Source organism: Drosophila kikkawai, chromosome X (genome assembly GCF_030179895.1).
Source record: "Drosophila kikkawai strain 14028-0561.14 chromosome X, DkikHiC1v2, whole genome shotgun sequence".
NCBI lineage: Eukaryota > Metazoa > Arthropoda > Insecta > Diptera > Drosophilidae > Drosophila > Drosophila kikkawai.
In genome coordinates this window covers 26,041,247-26,059,049 of record NC_091733.1, presented here as the reverse complement: position 1 = coordinate 26,059,049, position 17,803 = coordinate 26,041,247, and the positions used below count along the sequence as shown (strand labels likewise).

General features: G+C 38.4%; 2 protein-coding genes across 7 annotated transcripts in view; one reads left to right on the top strand and one right to left on the bottom strand.

Moving 5' to 3' along the window:
• The window catches only part of LOC108080311 (uncharacterized protein CG43867), a 121,763-nt gene that overhangs the window by 99,375 nt on the left and 4,585 nt on the right, over positions 1 to 17,803 (bottom strand). For 5 of the 6 annotated variants that reach the window (XR_011445487.1, XM_041775137.2, XM_017174996.3 and 2 more), the window contains exon 2: positions 57 to 907. Coding sequence is in view for 5 of the 6 variants with exons in the window: in XM_041775137.2 (XP_041631071.1) it covers positions 57 to 893 (837 nt within the window). In the remaining variant the exon portion in view is untranslated. Of the gene's footprint in view, positions 1 to 56; positions 908 to 2,659; positions 2,694 to 17,803 lie in introns of those variants that run through there. The other variant, XM_070287782.1, reaches the window with a different exon arrangement.
• LOC108080314 (lymphotoxin beta receptor inhibitor-like) lies at positions 1,200 to 2,003 on the top strand. Its single transcript, XM_017175004.3, has one exon. The coding sequence runs from the start codon at positions 1,303 to 1,305 to the stop codon at positions 1,873 to 1,875; it is 573 nt and encodes a 190-aa protein (XP_017030493.1). The 5' UTR covers positions 1,200 to 1,302; the 3' UTR covers positions 1,876 to 2,003.

Genomic DNA, 17,803 nt, shown 5'->3' with positions numbered 1-17,803 from the left:
CAAGAAAACGTTTAGTTAAATATATTTTCTTTTAGGTAATCATTAGTTAAACCCACCTCAGGCAATGCCTGTCCATAGTTATTAACCTGATGTACATCTAGGTGTTCGGTGAGTGTGGAAAAATGCGGCCAGGGCGCATCTGGCGCATCCAAGGCTGCCAGCATGGGATTTACACTAGCCTGCATTTGATTTTGAGCCTGATCCCTGGCTGGAGGAGGATCCCTGCTGCTCTCAACGACTTTCACCTGACCCGGCTTGGCTGGTATGGGCGGCGGTCGTGGCACACGTCGAGGCATCAGCCTTGGGCTGTTCGGTGTGGAGGCAGCAGCTCCTGCCGTGCCAGCAGCTCTCACCTGACCCAAGGGCATCTGTCCACTAAAGGAGGTGGCTCGCTTGGCCAGCAGTGGGGAGCCTTGCAGCGACTGTGATCCAGAGAGGCAGCCACTCCGTTGTGTGGGCAACGATGGCGGCTGGCTGTGCTGCTGCAGGTGATGCAGCTGATGATGATGCTGCTGCTGCTGCTGCTGGTGATGATGGTACAGGTGTGAGGGAAACGTGTGTAGGTAGCCACTGCCAACGCCACTATCCTGTGGCCGCAGAAAATAATTGTTGGCATGACTATAATATTGCAAGGTATTTAGCGGGCTGGCCACGCCCAGAGAAGGCGTGGCCCGCCCTGAAGTTGAGGCTGAGGCACTGGCCGAGGGTGAAGGTGATGAGGAGGCGGATCTGCGGCGTTGATCCGCCGGCAACTGAACAGGATGAAGCTGATGCTGTTGCTGCTGGTGAGGATGCGGATGGGGATGCAGTTGCTGCTGCTGCTGCTGCTGCTGGAGGTTGGTGAGCGTATCGAAGATTTGCGATAGGCGACCCAAAGGCACTTCGTCAGACATTGACGCGGCGGCAGCTGCAAGAAAGTCAAGAATAAAAAATAAATTAATTACTTTTAGGGTAATTATTTAAAAGTATATATTTAGTATATACGTTGTAAATATTTAGCACATATTAAGAACATATTTAGCATATATTTAGTACATAATTAGGCTAAACCTAAAGCCGAAAACCGTAACTTCATGCCAGGGATGTTAGAACCAGTTGCGAATTATATGTAAGATTTTTCGTAGTATCAAAACAATTGCATTTTGCCTTTATTTTAGTTATATTTCATATTTATGGTAAATAAATCAGCCTCTAGTAGGCCTTTCATTGATTTCCTGAACGATTATAAATCAAATTTTGACTTGTAGTCTTGGTAACACAGCCTTTACAAGCAAAAACCCCTCTGGAAACCTACCCACAACCATGCCGAAGTTTATTCCAAACCAGATACTCATCTTCCTGATTGGTCTATCAGCTGGCCAGCGCTTGCCTCCCGGTGTCAATCCAAAACGCTATCAACCACCAGAACAGCATGTCCACCCTCAGCAATATTCCTACAAACAAGAGTCCCTGGCTCAGTATCTGCAAGGTTCAGAGCATCAGATGCCACATCACCATCACCATCAGGCACAGGAGGACCTAAGCCAAAAGGTCATAACCACTGGAAACATTGACCTAGAGCGCAGTCATATCCAAGAACACATGCCAGTGCCTATCGATACAAGTCAAATGGCCGATGCCGAGCTACAGTTTTATTATTTCAAGATGCACGATTCCGATGGCAACAACAAGCTGGATGGTTGTGAACTGTACAAGGCACTGGTCCATTTGCATGGCGAAGACGACAAGATTCAAGTCAGTTTGGATGCAAAGACCCTAAGCGACGAAGAGCTGGCAGTACTCATTGATCCCATTCTAGAGATGGATGATACCTCGCGCGATGGTTTTATAGACTATCCGGAGTTTATCAAGGCAAGGATCAAGAAGCAAGTGTAAGAGATGGAGGAATAATACGATTTATAAGTAGGAAATCATCTTCATACACAAAAAATAAGATATGTAGAAAGTAAATTCTAGCTTGAGGAATGAATAAAGACCTTGGAAAAGCATTTAAGAATAATGTATGTGATGGAAGTTTATTTTCTTTTCAATCTCTAACTTGTTTTGTTGATAATATACCCCGAATTTTCAAATAATACTTTAGACAATCCATCAGTCCGCCAATATAGGAAATCTAACCATTGGTTTGTGCATTACCAGATCCCTGTCAACATTTACACCTCCAACTACGTGCTCTTAGGTGATGAGAAATCAAGGTGAGAAAGCGCTGGAGAGGAGAACACGGTGACAATGCCGCCAGACAAGAACTGGACATGGTATACACTGGGTACAAGCTAGACACTGGACAGTAGAGAGAGCCTTGGCCAACAGGTGCGCGAATCTGGGGCATCAATTGCCACTACGTGTGCGCAATGCTTAATCAACAGTACACAGAGAAAACCAGACATAGTGGCTGGAAAAAAGCTAAAAGAGACTGAGATGGCCAGCAAAAAGGGCTCCTTGTAGCAGTTGTCAAATTGAATATGCCACTAAATTATAGACAGCAGACTTGACATTCCGGAGTCTGGCACAGGAATGCGCTGGACTCTTTCATGTCCTCTTTTTTTTTTTGCGGTCTGTGGAAACTCCAAGCCACACACTCCACCACTTTTCACTTTTCCCCTGGCCTGTAGATGTGAATTTTTGTGGCTAAAAGCCTTCAGCTTCTAGACTCCATTACCATCTCTAGGAGTTGTGGCTGTGGTCGAAAGAGCAGAGCAGACCAGACCAGACCAGACCCATTCATAAGAATTATATTCCAATTTCGTGCTGCACTTCCTCTGCTCTATGCATGCACACTCCTTGTGTGTGTGTGTGTGTGTGTGTGTGTGTGCGTGTCTACTGCCCAGTCACTTCATTTTGCAAATTTTGATTTAATTCGAGTTGATTGAAATTCAAATTCAGTTTTTGATTTGACAAAATGTCCACCTTGTGTCTTGCTTCTCGATTTTAAGTGCACTTTACGGCAAATTGTTTCTAATTTGCTGGGGCTTGTCTGAAAATTGGCAACAAAGCTCGAGACTAGTCGAGGGTCCTTCAGAAGCAGGAGTAGGATGTCCACAATCCACTTTTGATTAGCAGCTGAAGTTCGACAACGATGCAGTTGAATGGGAAATGGGAGACAATGGACCATTATTCGGTTGCATGTGCATCCAAGGATATGGGTAGTAGCAAAGGAACTTCAAGTGGGCTGGTAGCTAACAAGCTTCGGAAATCAGTATGCAATTCAATGACCATGTCAAGTGGGTGTCCCTGGGATCTGGTCACATTGTTGAGCAAGAAGTTTGGCAACAATGTGAAGCCTCTGATAGGGTTTTAGTTTTTGAAGTATTTTAAAGGTTTCAATTTAACAAAAGCTGAACTGTAAGTTTTCTTGAACAAATATTTAAATTCTAAATTAATTATAAATTAAGTCTGGCCACACTTTCACTGCGCGTAACTGTACTTGCAGAGTAACTGTACCCGACGAGCTCAACGAACTCATTAGGCGGCATTAGTTGGCTCAGGTTGGCAGGCCTGAAACTCATAAGGGTAAGCGGCTTAACAGAGCTTGTATCGCATATGCATATGCTTGCCGCTCGGTTTATGGTAACTGGTAAGCCCTGGTAGTGCATATCTTTGTTTACCACTCGGCTTAAAACCACACACACATATGTACATATATATGAACCGGAAATGGGGATTGGGGGATGCGGATTTTGAGAATGCAACTGAGATACAGTTCGGGCCAAGTTTCCTTGGCTAAGTGCAAACCAGAAGCAGAACCATTGTCTTGTGTTTGCTCTTTGCTTAGCTCCCTAATGGAGGAATAGAGGAAACCGAATATAAGAATGGCGACATGCAATGGAAAACTCACTCAAATAGTTGGCAAAACTTGTTCACGGCTCCAATGAAGTGCAGAGAGAGAGAGAGGGAGGAGGAGGTTGGGTCGGTGTGGGGCAACAAAAGACAGAAAGACACACACACGGAACGAAGCGAAACAAATTTCTAAAAACCCCAGACGACAGTTAAGCTCCCTTCCTTGGAAGTTTTTCCCTTTACCCTGCAACCCGGTCCAGCATTTCCGGTTCCTGCAGTTTTCTAGTTTTCTAGCTTTCCAGTTTTGGATTTATTTTTATTATTTTTTTTTCTGTTTTTTTTTTTTGCTACTCGAAGTGAAGCCTTGGCAAATATTAGACAATGTATGTATTTATGCATTATCAAAGTAAAAGAGAGAGAAACAGAGAGAGAGAGTTGTAATGGAAAACCCTTAACAGACACATGTTGCCACAAGGATTATTCAAAGGATACTTAGTTCCTTAAAGTGCATCATGTGGAAAATTGTATGGTTATTTTCTTAAGATTTCTGGTTAAATTAGGTTTCAACTTCAAAGACTTTAATGTTAGTCTCTTAAATCGTTAAATTTAAACAATGTGTGAAATATATATATAAAATACATTTTACAACTTTTAAAGTTGTAAAATTAATACAACATAAAATATCAGACACAGTGAGAGTCCCCGTCGACACAAAATAATTTTCCAACATGACAACCATACACACTGGCACACCTCGCACACACACACACACTATACACTTTACACTTTACACTCTACACACCACTCACTATGTTATTCGCCTTTGTTGTGGCACTTGAAAAATTTAATAAACGCTGCTGCATCGCTCGCATGCCAATAATTTTACAACACTTGAGCGAGGGGGAAGCCCCCTCTTTTTGTGTGTAATGCGTCGTCAATTTGAAAAACATTGTCAATTCCTGGGTGGTAGGGGGTTCATCCTGAGTGTGTCTGTGTGTTTTTTTGGTGTGAGATAACTACTAAGCGTCATATTAACAACATTGTAACATGCACGAGGGGGCGAAAACGGCGGAGGGAGCTTTTAACCAGACATAGTAACACACCCACACCCACCCCGCCCGCGTTATCCTACCAATTTACTAGCACCAATTCTACTCCCTTGATGCTCCTTTGTTAGCGAGGAGGCACTCTCCTCCATTTCTCACTTGATTTTGTTTAAGGTTTCCTCTAACGCTTTTCATACCCTGTTTTTTTGAATATCTGCAATCATTTTTCTTGGATTTATTAATATTTTTATTACTTTATTATTATTATTTTTTTGTTTTTTTTTTTTGTATATACATTTTTTTTATGTATATATTTTTATACATATTTTTTTATATATATTTTTATATATATATGTTTTTTTTATATTTATTTTATATTTATTTTATATTTATTTTTTTTTATATTTATTTTTTTTTATATTTATTGTTTTTTATATATATTATTTTTTATTTTTTATTTAATGGTTGAATTAATAATATTATTATAATAATTCTTAAACCTGGTAAACCTGGGTATTTTGGTTTCGTCTTCTTGAGTCTCCTTCTTGCTTCTTTTATTTATATCACCCAAGCGTGTGTATTTTTCCCTTTGCTTTCTTTTCGTTCTTTCATTCAACTATTTTTCACTCAATTCCAACGAAAAATTTATAATAAATGCTCGCGCACATGTGATGTCGCGCATTTTAATTGGTCTCTGCCACAATAACTCCGAAAGGGAGTTCTACGCGGGGCTTTGGGAGGAGGCTTGGAGCCCAGACAAACCCTGAAACTGTAAGCCCCACACATGTGAGCATGTGTGTGTGTGTGGGCTATATATGGTGTGTGTGTGTGTGCCAGTAGGGGCTTTAACTCTTGGGTGCGTCTGTCGTCTTTTCTCCCTTTTGTCGTTCGTTGTCTGCGGTTTCTCCTTGTAAAACGGTTGTCATTCGTACCGCAGTTGTTGTTACTGTTCTTATTGTTGTTGTTTATGCTAGTTGGTAAGCACTTGTGCTCCAAGGGGGGTGTAGGGAGGGGTCAGGGGTACCCTCCTCCATGACCTACGTGACAAGCAAAGAGACTTACAACAAAGCACCGACTGGCGACTAACGACTTGGGGTCTAGATCAACTGGATATATCTCTGCACATATATTACGCGTCTCTCTATCTGTGCGAGGGTGTACGCACACAGCTGTGGTCAAAAGAATAGGACTACCTCGGATATTGTACATAAATTATGTAAATAAGTTAAGTTCATTAATTGAATAAATCGAAAAGTAATAAGTTCATGAACATATTTTCTGGGGACTTTAAAAATATTTAATACAAATCATTTATGAAGCTAAATGTATGCTTAATTAAGGTTTTATTGATTTTAATTCTGAAAAGCAATTAAAAATAACTGCAATCCCGCGAAATAATTATGATTAGTGTCTTGAAGATTATTTATTAAATATAATTTTTAGAATTTAAAATTATTATTTCATTATTAAGTATTTTAAACATAAATTTCGTCATCCAACAGCCGTTAAAAAATAATTTAAATCAAAATACATTTTTTTTAAATTGAAAAAATACAAAACCCTTTATCCTGTACTATTATTTTACCCTTAGCTGTATGCATATGGCATGTCCTTACAAGTGGCATGGCCGTCTTTATGGTTTTTAATAGCTGCCCGCATAATGCATGCCAAATGCCAAGCAGAATGCATTTCTTGGATACATTACAATGGGGGAATACATATTGGTAATAATGATCAGTCAGAACAGGAAATAAACTTCGAATTACACTTTAAGGTGGGATCGTGCTAGGGAAATTAAATCTAAGAAACCATAAATCTAGACAATAAAATCTTTTAGAGCAGTTTTTTATACTTTTTTCTATTTTAAAATTGTATTTTTTATTGATTTCCGTTACTTTAAAAACAAGAAATAATGAAAAAAGATATATAAATAATATATTTAAGCCAGAAATTAACTAAACCTTAACTATAACTCCCTGCTTGACCAAGTACACTGTCCCAGCATCTATAAAAAAAACATCTAGTAATATAACCTTATCAAAACGGTGAACAAAAACACAAAAAACCATTCAAAAAAAACCAAACCCAAAAAAAGAAGAAAAATAAACTGGTTAGCTGCCACCCGCTTTGAAAACTTCCAGCAAACAGCTAAAACAACAACATGTTGCTTCTAATGAGAACACAACAACAATACAACCACTACAACAACACCAGCCATAGCAACAAAAGGAGTAAAACAGCAAACAAAAAGTGTCAAAAAATAAGCAGCTAATTAAGAGGCATGACCGTTGGCCATTTTGGAGACCACAGATTCCGTTTCAGAAGCAGAACGAACCAGAGAGCCCCCGAGAACAACTTCGACCTTCGAATGAACCAGTTTTTTGTTTATTTTTCTATTTTTATTTTAATTTCTTGTGAGAAGAGGTGGGCACGAAAACAACCTGAAAATCTAGAAAAATTTTATGGAGCGGGTGTTGAGATTGCAGCAATTGCAATAAAAATAAATTTATATAAATAAATATTAATAAATATAAATAAATATAAATAAATATTAATATAAATAAATATAAATAAATATTAATAAATATATATAGAAATGAAAATAACCAGCTACTTTACAGACTCGATAATGTCTTCTTCGCGGCTTTGCAAACTTCTGACTGAAATTATCATATAAAATTATGAATAAATATTTAAAATTTAATACACCTTAAGGAGTATTATAATTTCAGTCCGAAGCCTAAAAATCAGTGAAGGACTCATTTCCGACCCTATAAATCATATATATTCTTGATCAGAATTAACAGCAGAATCGATCTAGACACGTCTGCAAAAAAATTAAAAATTTTATTTTTTTTTTTTAATTTTATGCTTCATTTTATTGTTTAAGGACCTAAAATAAAATCGAAAAAATTTTAATTTGTTAAATATTTAAACTTTATATACAGATTTATTAAATTTAAAAAAACGAAATCAGAACAGCTTTCCGAATTGAATTTAATGCATTTTTGGCTTAGTTATTGCATTTTTAAGCTCAAAAATGATCATATAAAATTATGAATAAATATTTAAAATTTAATACATTTTAAGGAGTATTATAATTTCAGTCCAAAGCCTAGAAATCCTATTTATTCTAATCCTATAAATCAAATATATATATATAATTCTTCAACACAAAAAATAAGCTCACGTTAAACTCGGCAAGATTAAGATCCAAGTCCGATGCTCAGGTGCTTAGCCAAAGGAATTCCCCTGCTGCTCACGCTCACGCCCACTCCCACGCCCGCCCACTCGCTCACACCTCACTGACCTACATTCACCTGAGTTCGGTTGGGTTTGGCTTCAGTTTGCAGTTCGTTTCGGGTCGCCGTTTCGAGTGCCGCAGAGTTACTGCGAACGAGTGTTTGACAATTGGCTTGCGCTGTGTGTGAATGTGTGTGCTGGTGTGTGTGCTTTTGTGTGGGGGTATTACAATATTTATGATTCGCATTCGCTTTAATTAAATTTGCAAGGTTTGAACAAGAGCAGGAAGTGTGAGTGGGAGTGGGGGGGGGAGCAGCGAGCGAGCTGCGCTCAGTTGACTTTACGACTTGCATTTAATTAAAGCCAATTACCGTTGAAACTGACTATAAAAAAAAAAAAAGAAAGGGGGGAGCCAAAAAAGGGAACCTTGGAATTTGGATTATATTAGCAAAAGTTATATAAAACTTGCTTAATTTTACACGATTTCATCAAGGTATTAAAGTCAAGCTAAGGTTGGTTATAAGAAAATAAACAATGGAAAAGGAACAATGAAAAAAAAAAACAAACAAAAAATTGAGAATTTAATTTTTTTTTATTAATTTAAATAGTTTAAAAAAAATCGCTGAAATAGAAACAATTTATAAATATTTCAGAAAACTTGTAAAATTTCTTTACGAGTTTGGTAAAATAAATATACCTTTTATTTTGTTTTTCCCATTTCCAGGAACCCTGAAATTGGAACCTATATTATATATATATTCATTTTTTCTTTCCTTACAAACCTTCCTACAATTGAAGTGCCTCAAAATCATAGAAATCTTCAATCAAAACCAATTGCAATCGATTTAGCTAATCGTGATTTTTCCACCCCATCTCTTCCCCCTTTATCATTCCATTTCCAGAATTCCCCTCCCCCCCAACTCAATTGATGTTGCTTTGAGTGACAGTGCACAAGAAACGTTGGATATTGGAGAGTGTGTGCATGTGTGTGTGTGTACAGATTGGAGATTGGAAGTGGAAGGAGGAGGGAATGTGTCATAAAGTGAAGTTATCTTAATTAAAATGCAGCAGCAAACAACAGACAAGAACAATAAGTGTTATTTATGCAAAATAACTATAAATAAACAACGATTGCAAGGCATATTCATACATACAGATATGAAAAATCAAGCTGAGACTTTGACTGCAACTTTGAAATGCAGATATCGCCGCTGCCTCCCGATTTTCTCTCTCCATTCTGTTTTTTAAACATTAATAAACAAAACGAGGCGCATGCTTATGAATAAACAAAACATTCAAAACTCGAGGCGAACCAGGTAGGCAGAAGAGGGGCGGAAAAAAAAAATAATTCCAAGACGGCGACAAAAAAAAAATCTATACAATAAATGGCAATAACAGCAACACCAAAAACAACAACAACAACTGTGACAACTGCGCAAAGCAGGCAACAACAACAACAGCAGTGACGGCAAACAAACAAGAGAAACGGCAATAATAGCAATAACAACAATGACAATAACAACAGTTGAAAAAGTCAATGGACTGCAAAAACAACACTAGCAACTACAGCTGCTGCTGGTGCTGGTGCTGCCGCTGCTGCAGTCGACGTCGACGTCAAAGGCTCACTTACACGACCACACCAACAAAAACAACAACCTGTCCTCTCTTCGACAGCTCTTACATTTCGAGAGAGTCAGAGTCAGCTGTTAGCTGTTAACCACCTTAACAGGTCTCTGTAAGTAAGTAAGACTCTTAAATGTTACCTTTTGCACTGTTAATTTAAGAAAAAAATTGTTTCTTAAGCTTTAATTTAATTAAAGTAAGTGTATTATATATATGTAATATATAAAAATATATCCAACTTATAAAGGTTTAACTAAAACCCACAAATAATGAAGTCAGGTGAAAAAAACTGGGGTAAATGGGAATAGCACATAAAGCGGGGGCATTGCAAGTGCTTTTCCCTGGCAACATAAAAAAGAATCTTTCAACAACTTGCGGCCGAATCAATAAGAAATGTTTATAAATTTATTTCCATATTTTTTTTTTTATGGGCTTTGCTTTTAGTCGGTGGCGTTCTCGCTTTTGTTTATACAAAAATAGCGTGCAATTGTTTCAGCATGTTTTCGTTCGATCAGAATGAGATGTGCGGGGTGAGGAAAGGGTAAAGGAAGGCTATGGAGGAGCCATAAAAAAAAACGAGGGGACTCAAGTGGAGTGCAATTGACGCCATCGATTAAACAAGAATGGGAATCACTTGCCGGAATGGCGCCTGTGACGGAAACAGAAAGAAAAAAAATATACGAAAAATGGGAAAAATATGAGGAAAACCCAAGAAAAGGCGGCGGCAGAAGAAAAATCTTAATCACCGACTAAAGAAAATAAGGATAGCAGTCGAGAAAAGATGGTCTAGCAGTGACAATGGCAACGACCCTGACCTTGTTTCAGGTTCCTTGTGGGTGGCTTTATTTTTCCTGATTAATGAGGATCACGAACTATCCATAAATTGTATATGGATTGCAGATATTCATTTCATATAATCATAATAATCAAACGAATTTAGTTCAAAAAATAAATAGTATTATGTTTCCCCAAAGAAACATGATCATATCTTTTTTCGAACATTTTTTTCCCCATGAAAAAGCTTTAACAAGAAAAGGAAATCATAGAAGTAAGGACATATACTTCTTATGCTCTCCTTAGAAACCTTTTTAATGCAAGAGTTAAAAGTGCTCTTCATGGTACAAGACAATTATTTAACCTACAAAAAAATAAAAATAAAAAAAAAACATGTGAGGATATAAAAAAAGATTTCGAAACAAGGACAAATGAGAACTTATGTGATGAAGCAACTTCGCTGGAAACTCAACTCAAAACAGAGCTCACTTGCAGCTACCCTTTGTGCAGCCTTCCATCCATTTCCCGCCCATTACCACCCCTCTATTTCCACCCAACACTTCAGGACATGCTACACATATCCGTAAAAACACTGAAAATAATACTATTAATATAAAACTATCTAAATTATAAATAAACCAATTTTAAAGATGCAAGAAATAGCAAGAAATGTATTTTAAAAAACACACTTTATAATAATTTACACACTTTAAACATAAACACTTTTTTTCAGTGCACAAATGTCAGGAGTCAGCGAGAAAATCCGACTGACAACTCACGAATGTGGAGCAATCATAATTCCTGGCTTTTATCATCAGCTGGCAGCACCAACACGGAAAACAAAAGGGAAATGCTCATTAAACGTGAAATGACAAGGGAAAAATTATGGTGAGGGTGGGCGGCAGCTGGGGAGACTATTTGAGGTTGGAAAAACAAGGCCGAAGTGCAGGAAATGTCAGCGTTGACAAGAAAATGCACTCGCTATGCCAAAAGGATATACACTTGACACACACACACTCTCACACACACACACATGGCAGCACATGAGCCATTAGCATATGGCTGAAAAAAGGAGGTGGAAAAGCGCCTGAAAAAGAGGGTGGGCTGGGGCCCAGTCGTTGGGGGTGCATGTTTGCATAGCCAAGCCAAGTTGGAAATGGGGGGGAAAAAAAAGAGCTGGCTAAAACAGCATTGAGGGGGCTCTGTCTCTGGCAGATAGGTTCAAAGTTCAAATGGGCCAAATCGGGGCCATCAATGAAAACAAACAAACAAAGTGCTCCACAAGAAAAATGACCAAGACAAATGGTAGAACAAATATATTAAGGGTCCTCTTCGGTGAAAGGTGTCAATGAACTCGGAAAATTTAGGAAAAGCCAACAGAACAGAAGCTTTATTAGTTTTAATACGAAAAATGCCTTAAATGTCTAGAAAAAATATTTGTAAAAATTATAAAGATGCCTGAAATAATTTAGCAAAATATATTTAAAACTATAAAGAATAGTCAATTTGTTTTTTATGTAAAAAATAAGGAAATTCTTTGAGGTTTTAAAACATTTTTGAAACATGCTTATTAAATAAAAGAAATCTGCAAAAAATATATTTAAACACAATAAACACGAATAAATAAAATAGTAAATAATTATCTATAATTCCCAACTACAAATTCTACAGAAAAAGCGTATTAAAAATATCCAAAGCCAACAAAAAATTAATAAATATTTAAATAAAAAAATAACTATGTATATAAAAAAAATCTAAAAGTACAAAGTACAAATTCAGCAAATTAAGTTGATAAAATATAGGTAAATCACAATTAAGAAATTGTAAATAAATATCTAGCAATGTTTTTTACAAATTCCAAATAATTCTAAATTATAAATAAGTACCAAAAGGTAGTCAATATATACACTAATACCCTATATTCCAAAAATCAATAAATTCCCAAGTTTAATATCAACCCGACCTCGCTTGTCACTTAATGAATAAAGCCTGAGAATGCCAAAAATATCTCATTACATTAGTCTTGCCCCCTCTACCTCGTGCCACAAAATGTACCTCTCCACCAATTTTCCAACAACTTTCCACCATTCGTATCAATGTCAGGGTCACTCTCATTGGCAATGAGGAAAAACGAGAGAGAAAAAAAAGTACAGAAAACGATGAAAATAAACCGAAACTGCTGCTGCAAATGATGATGACAAAATGGGGAGGTGGAGGAGGAAAAAGTATAAGGTGTTTTGTGGCCAATTGGCAGGACGATTTCCTGCATTTTTCATTTGGCCAATAATCACAACATTTACCAACACCACATAACTAACATGCAACGAAGATCTTTCGATGAGCATCTCTCCCTGTCTCTGTTTTCCTTTTCCTTTTTATTTTCCCCTGCTTGATTTTCTTTACGCCGTAAATTCTCATTTGAAGCTTCTGCTGCCTGCCTCCCCCGATTTTCCCCTAGTTTTCCTTACTTCGTACTCCGTGTTATATAGCCAGTCATTTAATCAATTATGCAAAAAACGATGTCGACGACGATGTATCGTAAAATGTTTGCCACGGTTACACAGGTTGGTCCGTTTTCCCTGAAAACCCGTATCCGTACCGGTGTCCGTATCCGTATCCGTGTCTGTCTATATCCACCCTCTCTCTCTCTCTCTATCTCTCTCTCACCTGGCTGGCTGGCACGTTTACCTTTTCTTGTATAAATAATTAATTAAATGTACAGCAGTTTTTGGAAACTGCCTTCGTTTTGCCGCCAGGCAAGTCGAGAAAAGAGCCCAGCGGGTGTGGGTTTTTCCTGGTAGCTTTTCCAGCAGAAGTGAGTGTGGACATGACACGTGTGTATGTGTGTGTCCGGCAGGCAATCGCAGTTACACGCTCTAAGGACTCATTCGGGGCAGTTAGCAAACCACTTGGATTCAAGGGCAAGGCCAATGAAAGACTGATTAAGATAATACAGGTTTCAGGTTAAAATTAATAAATATTAAAAATATTTACTATTTTTTTTATAGAGATTAATAATCAGTGATAACTGTAGAAACCTTCCTCTATAATCTCTATGAAAATCATACTATTATTCAGTCTCCTTCAAGTATTCCCCATACTTTTCCTTAGAAAATACAGAAATTAGCACTTTAAAACCACAAGTCCTTGTGAAATCCAACCAGTATAAGACACAGTCTAGGAGTCTTGGGTTTCCCAGCGATATCTGCAATATATATCCCCACTGCGTCGCTTTAACCCCCCAAGATCCCGGCGAATTGCTCCAAACTCAAGAGCTTCGTGCCATGGAGCACTTGAGGCCAGGCCAGGCTTGGAAATATAGAGTGTGCAAAGTGTTTCTGTGTGTGTGTTTGGAGTGTGCTGTGGCAGTGCAAGGCAGAGGCAGAGGCAGAGGCAGAGGCAGAGTGTTGGCCAAAATTGGCCAAGTGAGGCAACATCACGTAGCCGCCCCGTTTGCCAGAGAGAGGCACTATAGCCTTTTGCTGGCAGAAAACAGCGACAGAAGTCGGTTTCGGTTTCGCCGGCTGACTGGCTGACTGTTCCGGCCATTCTGGGCTATTTTCGTGGGGGCGTGGCAAATCTGTGCACACACACACAGAAGGGCGATGTCCCCGGCAGAGCACCAAAATAATCTACGGCAATTGCATATGGCAGGCAATAAACTTGGTCAAGTCTAAAAACAACCGCTGAACGACTGCCAACTGTGGTTGCAGAGGTGGTTTTTGGGGCTTTTTCTTATTTCTCTTTTGGGTTTTGGGTTTTCTTTTTATGAGGGTGCAGCGGTGGGTGGTGTCGTTGATGCAGTGGGTAAAAGTGCTCTTGACATGTTTTTATTAAAGTTTCCTCCGTTTCCGGAATAGAAGAAGGGTAGTGGAAATATGCAGCACAAAAACAAAAATAAAATTGTCTCGGGCTTCGTTCTATTCCTCTCAGTCTCTGTTTCCTGCCCCTTGTTATTCTGCAAAGTTTAGTTCCTGATACCCTTCTTGTATCCCATATGTTTCAAAAACTTTCGAACAAGCTAATAATTGTTTAAAAGTTTGAAATGTATGAATATAAATTCCAGCAACCCCGAAAAGTGCATAAAAAACCAGAGACTCTATATTTATGCTATGTGCGTTGTGTCCGCTCAAGGGAGTGTCCGTCCAAGAGAGATATATTAGAGTATTGTTGTGTTGCAGTATTATTTTAAAATTTATTTTATAGTTAATTTATTTATAATACACTTAATATTGGTTAATTTGGTAAGTACATTTTGAGGAATGTATTTATCGAAAAAATAAACCTTTGAGTAATCGCTGAATTTCTACTTGGGAATTTTAAAGGCAATTCTTGTCTATAATTAATTCCCTTATACTAATTCTTAATATTTCCTATCACCATAAACTTTATTAAAATATTAAAAAGTGTATTTGAAAATACATGAAAAATCTTTTTTCGAATTTTTTCTCTGGTTTTTTTGTGTTTTTTGCCGTTGGCCAAGTTATGTTTATGTTGCGTGCGTGTTTAGTTCATGGAATTGCTATTTGAGGTTTGCATTCAGCGCCAGAGCCAGGCAGCAGCGGCTGTGCCTTCGCATAAAAACTGCACTCCATTCTAGTTTCGGGTGCATAAAATGCATAGGGGTTTCATTTCGACAAATATCCGATCATCTAAGACCTCAAAATCTGACCCACATCGTGAGGAAACTTTCAAGATTTCCCCAAACAGGGACAAGAACTAAAGAAAAACAAAAACCAATTACTCGCTGCAAATTTCCAATTTCGGGATTTGGGCTTTTCCTGGCGAAAGCTACAAATTGGGACCGAAAAATAGAATAAGCCAGGAGCGAGTACCCGAAAGTGTTGAAACAGAACAAAGCGCTGAACAAAACAACACTGAAATGAAAATGAAAATGACATCAACAATTTCCTTGGTGACAAAAGGCAAAAGAAGGAAAATGGCAAATAGTAGAAAGGCAAAAGAGATGGAAAAGGAAGTTAGGGGAAATTGTCAACCCTTGCACTCTCCTGGCTAATGCCGGGGACATTGTAGGTGAAAACGGCAGGAAAACCCGACACAGTCACGTATCCACGTGTTGGCAGGACAGCGCAAAAGAGACTGATGGGGGGGGGTGGTGAAAAACCCACTAAAGGCGCCAACGGTAAATGCACTTTGAATGGCAAAGTTTACTTGTCACTGGGGAGAAGGCAAAGGCGAGTAAAAGACTCCAAATGCAGCGTCGAAAGTGTCCAAGGGAAAAAGCAATCGCAGCCTGACTTGACTGCCTTCGTTGGCTCGTAAAAAAGATTATTTAAAACTACAATGAACCCCGGCTAACTTAATTAATAAGTATAACTAAGCTGAAATTAGGTAAAATATTACTTTTACATGTTTTCCCTCTCATGACAAAGGTGGTTGTTGAACTACAGTATAAACTGCCTAATGAGTCAGCGTGTAAATACAATGTCTTGTCATATTATAATCTATAAAAAAATAGGGGGTAAAATTGCTATAATGCTTCGATAAGTGAAAAATTAATAAATAAAATGACTAAGGGAGGATTCAATGTCTTAAGACAGTCACTTTTAAAAGCTGAGTAATTGCTGATACCAAGTCCCGGTTTACTCACAGAAAACGGGATAACTATAAATGATAAACCAATCCGAATCCCTCTTAGTTGAAACATCACAATCGGAGGCATTCCTGGGAGTCATCGAATCAAACAAAAATGCGCATCCGATTGATATAGAATTTCAAAGATGCCTCAAGACAGGCGGCATTCCCAAATAGTTGGCCAATTCCGGCTATATCCCCGAGAGAAACCCCGAATCGTAATGGGAATCCGAATCCGAATCCGTATCCGGCAATCCTAACCTACCCCACCCCGGGGCGGTAAAAACCAAAACAAAGGCTAAACAGGGGGAAGGAACTACAAGCTAGAAAGGACCTAAGGCGATGGCCAAGGAATGTAGCAGCAAATTAACATAAATTCCAAGCAAAAAGGTAAGAAAAAAGATATACTGCTACTTATACAACTCATGAGGTGGCAAAGGGGGTGGGGTGTAGGGGCTGGAAAAAGGGGTGCGGGAAAACTAGAAGTCGAAGCTGGTTGCAAAAAGTTCAACGACAGCAGACAGACGCAAAAGGAAAGCGGCGACAACAAATAAAACAGCAACAAGGACAGCGATGTGGAGCAGTCACGAGTGCGAGGAAGGGTGTGGGATGTCCTAGGTGGTGGTGGGTGGTACTGGGCGCTGGGTGGTGCCAAGGCTCCTTTTTTTTGCCAACGGAAAAGCAGACCGTTGTTTTCTTCTATGTCTACAGTGTCGCTTTCCCAACTATTCCCACAAGAAAAATCAATGGAATTGTTTGGTATATTGCGCCATGTTTGACTCACCCCCCACTACCGCCCACCAGCACCCACAGCTAAAACAGTTGGACTCAAGATTATAGGGGTCTTTGAGTATGTCTTTGGGGTTTCAGATCAATTTTACCTAGTATTTTATAATATATATAAATATTTATAATATATATACTTTACTAATTTATGAACAGGTATTTATAGAAAATTAATATAAAATTATATTATTTAGTAAACAGTAGTGAACAGTTTTATATTAGTTTTAAATAAAGAAGCCCCTTGCTAGAATTAATTATATAAATACCTATAAAAGTAAGACATAATTTCATTAGTTTTAAAAATTAAAATATATGTCGGAGATATCCGTTATTTAATTTAACCGTAGTCGAGCCAGCGAGTTCTGTTCGCCTGCGCAGTCAAATCGAATCTGTCATCACGCCACTTTTCCTGTGGCCCTTTCACCTTTTCTTACTTTTCACTCAGATGTCATTCCTAGACAATCTCAAGCTGTCTCTCTCATTCTCTCCTATTGTTGCGACAGACGAACAGACCTCACTCAGTAACACTCCTGTTACCGACTCAACTGTCATTGCGCCTGCGCGCCAGCGACACCTACAGGCTACCAATACCTGAGCATGCCGAATAGTTCTGTTGCCATAGCAACAAGCTTTCCAAATTTGCACTTAGCAACCAACTCGCCGACACGGCCATCCTGACAATTCACGCGTCCTCGCGTGACGTGTCTTCTAATAGCTCTAAACATAACTGTCATTTTCATTTATCATTCTCTCTTTTTTCTCTCTTTGGTCTCAACTTAACATTTCATTTTATCTGTTTTATTCATGTCAAATAAGCTTTACTTTTATTTCTTCTCGCCACTTCATTCTCTTCTCGTACCAAATCTGTATCTTCTTTCTCTGCTCGTACCACAACTCTTACTCAACATCTCTTCATCAATTTATACAGGCTCTTGCTGCACACTTTGCAACGCTCACAC